Raw genomic sequence first — 9,373 nt, forward strand, 5'->3', positions numbered from 1 at the left:
GAGGAGAGGAGACAGGAAATAGAAAACAAAACCCAGACCTCTTTCCATCATCCTGTCAATTCCATACGCGTCGGCGTCGTAGCTGTTTCCCGTTGGCTGGACGGAGGCCTGTGTCTGTCCATTGAATTTCTTCCCTCTTCTTTTTTGGTAGTAAAGGGACGGGGTACTAGATTGATAGATAGATACTCTCATTACGAATTGCACACCACACCACCTAGGCATGGAAGAAACTAACTACTACTATACTACCACCTCTGTTTCTGATTTATAAACTATCAAAACAGCTTATACTCCCTCCCGTACCAAAATATAAGATGTTTTTGCACTTCAGGTACAGAGGGAGTATTGAAGAACACTAGTTAATTAAAATTCTTATATCATACTCTAAATACCGGACCTATGAGCATGGCATAGTTGAATAATAATCGTAGTAGCATGTGTTGTACTATTATTGTATTATGTCCTCAGCTAATCACCATACCTAAGCAGCAGAAGCATGAGCAGGAGAAGCACTCAACCACCAGCCAGGCAGCCAACACAAGAAGGTCACATGCAGGGATGGGGAGGAGCAACCATATGTGCTGTGGCCAGCTCACTCCCCTGCTGAGCTGGCAGACGGCCACTCCACATGCATGGCACCACCAGCTCAGCCAAGGAAGGAATTCCCAGAGGAAGGAAGAATCCCACACAAAATGCCAGCCAGCCAGCCCCCAATTGGCTCCCCAGCCAGCCTTTTTTTTACCTTGTTCTTTTCTTGCTTGTAACACAGCACTGACAAACTTAATACTCAACCACTATCACACAGGAGCATGCATGCATGGACTAGAGAGAGAGAAGAAAGAGGAGGGAAAACAGAACAAAAAAGAAGCGCAAAAGGTACCCACATCTCCATTAAGTACACACATTCTTTCTTCCAACTTCTGCGGGCATTATCAGTTGTTGCAGCACTTCTCACTCATCACCACAGGTTCTGTCTGATCTTACACAAGGGGAAAACTGGTGAACTTGTCTCGGTCTTCTTGTCTTCCTCTCTCCTCCTCCTCTCCTCACACGCTCATTCTCACCTCTGGTCCAGGTGCTCTTCTCCTCCTTCTGCCTCTATCCTCTCCCTCAGCCCAGGAACACCTGCAGCTTCACAGCAAAAAGCAACAGCTTGTTCAGACACATCTTTTTTACTGTTATTCCAGCTGTAGCCTGGAGTAATTTAAAGCGGTGCATACTACAACTGTGCGCAGGTAAACTACTACTGCCACTGCTGGCTCGCGAAATGGCAACAAAAAGGACTCAAAAGGAGTTCATTACTACTTTCCTTCTTTTGGGGTACGGTACTCCGACTATTTAAAGCTTCACATCAATCATGTGAAGTTTAGCCATTGGGGGAAACCAAAGTGAGCTCTTGACGCCCACCCTTGGTTCCCTCTACTTCTAGAACTTCCCTGGCTTAAGCTATGGACACGCTGTGTTCTTGCGAGGTGTATTGTGGCATCAGCCTTTCTCCATCAGTCCGGTACAAATAGCAGCAGCAGGAAAGAAAAGAAGGCACGAGCCGCAGGCCAGAGAAGGACAGGCGATGAGATGAGACACACATTCTAACATGGAAACATAACCATCTTGCAAATGAGAAAAGCAACGAACCCAGCCCGGTAGCAAACCAGAAACGGATCAAGGAGAGAGAAAATTTTTGGCGTGTGGTTGATTCCTCAAGAGGATGGATACACGGACTGGAGCCTTGTGCTAGGCAAAAAAAAAAAAAAAACTTTGCTTCAAAAGCAAATAAGACCAGGAGTGCAAGCATCTAATGCTTGCTGCTCTTCTTGCCACTTGCAGCACTGCAACTTGCCTGATCCTAATGCACCATCACAAAATTAGGTTCGGATTAACCCAATGGTTCCAGATTATTTAATGTGTTTGCCCTAATTGATCTAGGGTTTACTCAATGGCGAGTACTAGTAAGAGTGACCAATAGCAAAATCACGAGAGCTTGTGCCTGAATCTACCGACACCCAACCATGGCTAACTTAATGAGCTCCAATTCCCACAATTATATATACTACTAATAATAATTCACTCAACCAATTGGGACACAAGAGGAGATTAAATTTGGTAAGTCAGGATTAATGGAACTCTGATTTATAAATGTGCCTGAAGGACTTCGAATTCCAGAGCTGAAATCATGGCTTTGATTTCAAACACCAGAGCAAGTTTCCTGCGGATTTATTGTGCCCAAATTCAGCTACTCCATAACTGAAGCCATTAATCACCCACCCCTCCAGGAATTACTCCTCAACAAGCTTCCAACCCAAAGAAACATTAAAATTCCAACTTTCCAGCTCCGTCTCACCGAATCAATTAGTAGAGAACAGCCTACTTGCCAACCTGTAACGGGCCTCCACTGACCCAGAACGATTGCACAATCGAAACGGAAGAAATTCCGGATACGAACAATTTTTCGCTCAAGAATCCCCCGTTTTCTTCTTCCAATCGACTAGGGGAATCCAATGTTTGCGGCCACCAAGATCACGACGCGGGATCGAATCAGCAAACTGGGGGCACACTGCTGAGCTCAGATGAGAGATTGGGCATGGTAAATTCGTACCAAAACCTCCGTCGGAACGAAATCTTGACGCGGAGCTGCTCTGATTGGACGTCGAAATAAACGCCCAGCGAGAAGGGGAACTTCCTACCGACTAGCAACTTTAGAGACGGAACAAATCTGAGACATCTCAGAGATGAAAATCTCACCTGGACTATCCCTCCACCTGGCGGCTTCGACGGCGCCCATACTGGTGCTGGCAGACGGCTTGCAGTCCGGCGGCTCCTCGAAGAGCGACCTTGAGAGCCTCTTGTGCGCGTAGCCGATGTCGAACAGGATGACGCCGGAGCCAGGGTCGGAGACGAGGATGCCCTTCACCGGGAGCCACATGAAGAGCTCCTCCTGAGCCAGCCCCTCACAGCCGCGGAGCGCGCCGAAGCTGAGATTCCCTCGCACCACGGTGTCGAAGAAAGCCAGGTCGCCGTTGTCGTACGTCGCGTAGCACGGCGCCGATAGCCGCGCCTCGAGCAGGCCGTTTCCCTCGTCCAGGGTGTACGACTCCACGCTGCGCGGGAGCAGCCCGCCGGGGAGGCCGTGCGAGCGCAGTAGCTTGTGTATCGAGTCGGCGGCGGGCGCCGCGCGGGCGAGCGCGAGGGGCGGCGCGGCGGCCAGCAGGAAGAGGCACAGGCAGGCTAGGAGGGCAAGCCGGCAGGAAGGGCGAGGCCGTAGCTCCGCCATGGGAGCGGCGGCCGCGGCAGCTAGGTGGTGGTGGTGGTGGGAACGGGGATGCGGGTGGGGGCGAGGCGAATGGGAGGACGGACGAGGGGAGGTTTTAAGGGAGCAAGGGGGGATTTCAAAGTGTGGGACAAACGTGTGAAAACATAACAGACTGGGGTAGAAAATTGGGGTGAAATAGCTTTGTTTGGAAGATTTCTGTTGAACCTTGTTGCATAGCGGTTAGAATGACATTTCTGCCCTTCGCAGATATGGAAACAAGTTAGTTAGGGGCTTCTACTTTCATTTTTGCTGGTCACAGGTTTCCCTTACAACACAACAGCGATGATGCAGAGGCCGGGGAATCCCTTTTTCGAAAAAAAACCAACAACGGTGATGAAAATTCAAAAATTCAAAAATTAATAGTCCGCCCGACCGTTGCTTGATTTGTCGGTTTCGAGCGTCACGAACTCACGATACGATGAATTACGTGCTTTTTGGTCAACCTGGGGGTATCAAAAGGATTGTCGTGTTTTGCCCTCGCGTCGTTTTCCTCATGCATCTTGTCCAGATTGGTTTCACTGGAGGACATATTTTCCCACCGCTAACCAAATAGAAGTTAAACACTTTTGTGGTTATTTGATTCCATGTTACCATGTCAATAACCATGAAATCAAAGCTAATGGTTCACGAACCACACTAGTGATGACACTTTTCATCCATTTGATGGTGTTGCATAAATATACTCCCCCTGTTCATGAAAATAAGGTCTATAATTTTTTTCCTGGAGTTAACCAGGCATAGTTTGATCCCGTTTATAGAAAATGTCAGCAACAACTACAATACTAAATAGATATAACATGAAAATATATTTCTATCTAATGATATCAACTTGGTATCGTAATTCTTGGTAGTTTTTCATAGAAACTTTGTGAAACTTTATAGTGTTTGACTTCAGAAAAAATACTCCTTCTTTTCTGACACAATGGGAGTAATATTTAGTGTACATCATCTATAATATGGTATTTCTAACAATGAACTTTTAAGAACTTAAATGAATAAATTATTAGTTTAGTTATTGGTCTCGAGTGCCAAGTTGTTGGTCAATTGTGTGATTTCCTCTCACCTGGCCACCACCAAAAGAAATGTGCTCTTTTGCAATCCATGGTTCCTTGTATTTTCTGTTCTCAACATGGTGACCATATTTGTTTTTATTTTGATGTGTTTAGAACTTTATGTTGCACTTCTTGACCTCATGGCAACTCTGGAAAGAAACTAGTTGGTGAGCTTTTATCTTGTTATTGCCATGTTCATATTTGTCTCATGGAATGTTATTCATTTGTTTCCAGGTCACACGCAACACTATTTGTCATGTTGAGATGGTTGTGTTATATGCATAATGTATTTTTGAGTCATCTCATATGTCACAAGTTGCAGTAAATGTGTAACTCACCTTGTGCATCTATGTTCACTTTTGCACCCCCCCCTCCCCCTCCATTTTCTAAAGTTTTTTTTGATGGGGGGGAGGCATTCATTGAACCTTCTACACTTCGTATTCAAATGCAAACATTTGTAGTGTGTACACAAATATAGAGCGAGCTCAACCTAAACTTCAAGTTTAAAAACCAGTGATGAGCTTTACACAATATTTTTTTAGATTGGGATAACCATAATGTCATCACCACCAAAGGGGGACTGAAAGGACATCTAGCCCCTAATGAGGGTTTTACTGTTAATGAGATTATGATTAGACAACTAACTATGTTACGAGCTTGTTCTCACTACACACATCATTGGACATGAAACATAAAGTTGGTCGGTAACCCCCTTAGCTAAAGGGAAAAAGAAGATGGCACATCGATTTTCTATCGGTGATTTCTTGATTTTGATTCGTATGTATGTTGTACTATCAATAGGATACACCATGGATTGGAGTGTGGGAATCTATAAACACGATAAACCATGCCACCAATATCCCATGTGTGAATCAGCCCAACATCCCGCGGTTATTTACTTCTGGTAAGGGTCAGGAGCTTGTCAGATAGTCTGACTTGGTGTTTGGCTTATATGTTTGCTTTATGGAACGAGACAGATATTCCGACTTGAGTTGGACCATCCTATAGGTCGGACTATTCGAGTAATATCCGACCCATGTTCGACCATAAAAAGAAGCGGCTGCTTATGGTCAGGCATGCGTCGGAACCCCGCCCACATTGTCTGACATGTCAACTCAGTCTGACTCAGGTCGGACTGTCCGACTTTATCGGGATATCAACATAGCTACGATTTTTTGGGACATATAAATAGGACACCACTTCCCCACGAGGAAGGGGGTGCATCCAATACTTTCTCCACCATTGTTCTACACCTAAAAAAGCTTGAGCCTTCCTATCCATCCATTGATTACATCCTTTAGGGAGAGCTAGAGGAGATCCTGATCTACTACTTCACCACAGAAGAAACTCGAGTTTGTCTTGTTACTATGGGGTTTTGTGGGGAACCGTAGACAGTTGATGTTTCCCGGGATCTTCCAAGTTGTGTGGTTGTGCCCTGGTCTAGTTTGAGAGGATTTGGACCTTGCCCAAAAATCTACCTCTATTGATTGGGAACTTTGGCATTTACCAATAATCTTGGAGGCTTAGGTGAGACATTCGTTGTCGTGGGGGCATTCGTTATTTCCTACCTCTTTGCATAATATAGGATGTATCACCTAGTTGCATATCTAGAGAACTTTCATTTCCGCACTAACCTCTAAAAGCAACTAAGAAAGTATTAAATTTTGTAGTCGCCTATTCACCCCCCTCTAGTCCACATTTAGCACATCTTTGATCCTATAGTTATCGTATTATTGACCATGAAATTTTGAAAAATGAAGAAATAAACATTTTGTGTTAGAACCATTGGTTGCTTGAGTTATCGGTTTTGAGCATCGCATCATCGGTCAAGTATGAGCTTTTGTTTATCCAAATGTCTGTATTGTGCATGATTACATCATATATTTTTTGTGCATGGTTCCCTATTTGATTCTTATAGTGATAGTTTTCCTTATACAGCGTGAAAATTTGGAAAATAAGTTCTTGGTTGTTTTGGTTTTCCTTTATGATGTCAGAATTTATGGTAGTTTAACCATGAAAGTTTGAGAATTAAGGAAGTAACAGTTCACGCCAACTGAATAAACCAATACTATGTTACTCGGTTCTAAACATGAGACAAATGGGAGAAAAAATGTGATATTTTTATGGTAAGAAATTGGAATTTCAAACAACGGGGAAATGGGTAACAAAACATTTAACGATAAGAAATGTGATCTTTGGGTAGAAACAACTAGCCTTATTTTAAATATTTCTGTTGGAGGTTGTTGTGCAACTATTAGTATGCTAGTTTTTCCAAGATCAAAAAAGAAATTTTAGAAGGTTCTATTTAATTTCACATTTTTATGGTTAAGGTTTTTTGGTACTAACTAGTAAGTACCTACATCATTGGCATGTTTTGTTTTATTTGATTACATCGTGTTTTTTCATGCATAGTACCCCAATTGGTTTCAATATTTTTTATTTTAGAATTTCAAATTCCTTTTAGCAACACCCATGAATTAGGGAGGGTGTGGCAATTTGTGGGTAAGGTTTTTGGTACTAACCAGTAAGTATCTAGATAATTTACATGTTCTGTTGCATTTTATTCCATCGTGTTTCTTCATGCATAGTACCCCAATTGGTTCCAATATTTTATATTTTAGATTTCAATTTTCTGTTAGCAACAACCATGAATTTGTTTAGGGGTAGCACTTGTGGGTACGGGATATTATATATGACATGGTATTCTTTTACTAACAATGCATTTACAAATTGTTAAGTTTGTTAAGTTATCGGATTTGACTTCTAAAGTACTGGCCAATCATGTACATGTGTACACCTCATGCATAACGAACCAAAGGACCATTGTGTTATGTCATTCATGATTCCATTTTTGGCAATTGTTTCCTATCTTCTTGTATCTAAATTGCATTTGTTTATTTTGTCGGCGTGTGGACAATTTGTGAAAGAAACACTTTGTGGTTGTGGGTTTTCGCTTTTTCATTTACCAGAGTAACCACGTAATTTTTTGGAAATCAAAAAAATGTAGTCCACGCACTGAATCGAGTTTTAGTTTTCAGCGCCATGCTTTAGGTGGTTTTGTTCACTTGACTATCATCATGTTTTTCGTGCATTATTCTATCAGGTGTTTTAGTGCATGGTGCTCGGATTTGTTTTTATTTATTTTTAATTACAATGGAAGATTTTTTTTCCTTTGGTGACCAAGTGATATTTTTCTATAATGAAGTTATCTTGGGGGTCTCCGTTCATTTCAATAATATCTAGTTATGGATTTTGATTTAAGACATGGTATATAAGCATGAAAACATGGAAATTTTAATACATAATAGTTCGTACATTGAATCAAGATTGCTTGATCTCAGTTTTGGATCATTTTGTTTTTCATGTGTGATTTTTGTATGTCTAGTCCAACATCATTTGTAACATGGCCTGTGTAATCATGAAAAATACCTAAAAAATATAATAGTTTCAGTGTTGAATCAATGGTTACTTGAGTTTTTTTGTTTTGAGTGCCACACTATTGGACAAAGGATCCATCATATTTTGTAGTACACGAGTGGTCTTGTATTTGATTGTGCATGGTACCCGAGTTCTTTAGTGATTAATGCACCCACTAGGGAAGGGTATTGTACAGGCAAAGTCTGACAATATCACCAACATGAGTATCTAAGGAACTCCGAGTCTCACGTCCGACTAGACACCCATAAGGGATAAGGACTAGTGCACTAATTCAGGAAACAATTAGTTATAGGAGATATGTTTCCTGTAATAGTCGAGTCATCTGATCGTATTGTACCCCTGATAGAAACCACATTAAACCGACTAGGTATGCCTATATAAAGGACGTGTGCAGCTTCATGATGCCCAAGGTCTATCTCAATGGAAAAATTCTACAAGGATAAACTCTTGTTATTCCCCATATCATCAATAAAGAGAAACAGACAGGATATAGGGCTTTTATGATTGGGGCCTAAACCCGGGTAAAGCCAATGTGTCTTCTCCAATGCCAGTTGTATCACTCAGGCACCACCCCTCCTCTACTCCTACACACCAGGCTTGTAAGATCGGAGAGGGTTATTCCTCAAAAGGTTGGTTCATATATTGTTGTATTATGTACATGAAAATCATTTATGTTGTTGCTTCTGTTTGTTTGCTTAAACTATTAAAAGAATTAAGACACATGCATTAGTTTTATTGATCATTAATTGAGCTATATGTTTTGAGTGTTACATGGTTGGGCGATTATGTGCTTTATCTATCTTATAGATCAATAAACCAATGCATTTTGGCATACTTGATTTGTCGTGTGTTTTTATTGGCGGTGCTTGGATTGGTTTATATTTTGTTCTATTTTGTCTACAAGGTTCTTTCACAATGTTGTAGAATCGACTATCACCCTCTTTTTTCCTATGTTACATTCCATAAGCCATGTAGAATGTAGTATCATAGAACCTAATGACTACATTATCGAATAATTACTAGTATGACAATACAAATATGTTGTGCCTATCAACCATGACATTACGAGCAAAGCCTATACATGATTACACCACTAGTTATACTAGATGATACCTCGCATGTTGTTGTGGGAATGTTTTGCAATATATTTAAATGAGATTTGGTTATATGGAACATGAGTATTTCGAATAATAATATGAGGACTAAAACTGAAACACATAGGATTTCTTGTATTTGATTATTATATATTTGAAAAATATTAAATATAAATATCATAATATAATGAAAATTTTGTTTCACATTTGCATATTGAGGTGGGCATTTTCTATTGCATGTTGCATGTTGAGACGACATGCTTGCATATTGAGAGAAATATGTTTAGCGGGGCTAGCTATTTAGATATAGAAGATTATGTGTTGTTGCTTATTGAATTGATCCTCATGCATGACTATTAGATGCCCTTTCATCTACTCCCTTTTTTATTTGTGTGACTCTATTTTCTCTTATTCCCTTTTTTGTATTTGTTTGAACATTACGTGCGTGGGTGTGGCTTTCTTTTGATGAATTGTGTGTG

The 9,373-nt window shown here is 41.2% G+C and overlaps 1 protein-coding gene across 2 annotated transcripts; it reads right to left on the reverse strand.

Annotated features, from left to right (window-relative positions):
• Positions 1-706: 706 nt before the first annotated feature.
• Positions 707-3,355, reverse strand: LOC119363386. Of its 2 annotated transcripts, none has more exons than XM_037628726.1 (2): positions 2,743-3,355; positions 707-1,131 (listed from the first exon to the last, which is right to left on the reverse strand). In XM_037628726.1, the coding sequence occupies exons 1-2, from the start codon at positions 3,269-3,271 to the stop codon at positions 1,061-1,063; spliced, it is 600 nt and encodes a 199-aa protein (XP_037484623.1). In that variant the 5' UTR covers positions 3,272-3,355; the 3' UTR covers positions 707-1,060. The 2 variants fall into 2 exon arrangements, with proteins under 2 accessions (XP_037484623.1, XP_037484624.1); XM_037628727.1 differs by having other exon boundaries at positions 707-1,125; positions 2,743-3,353.
• Between the last annotated feature and the right edge of the window lie 6,018 nt (positions 3,356-9,373).

The sequence above is a fragment of the Triticum dicoccoides genome, chromosome 2B (assembly GCF_002162155.2).
Source record: "Triticum dicoccoides isolate Atlit2015 ecotype Zavitan chromosome 2B, WEW_v2.0, whole genome shotgun sequence".
NCBI classification, from domain to species: Eukaryota; Viridiplantae; Streptophyta; class Magnoliopsida; order Poales; family Poaceae; genus Triticum; species Triticum dicoccoides.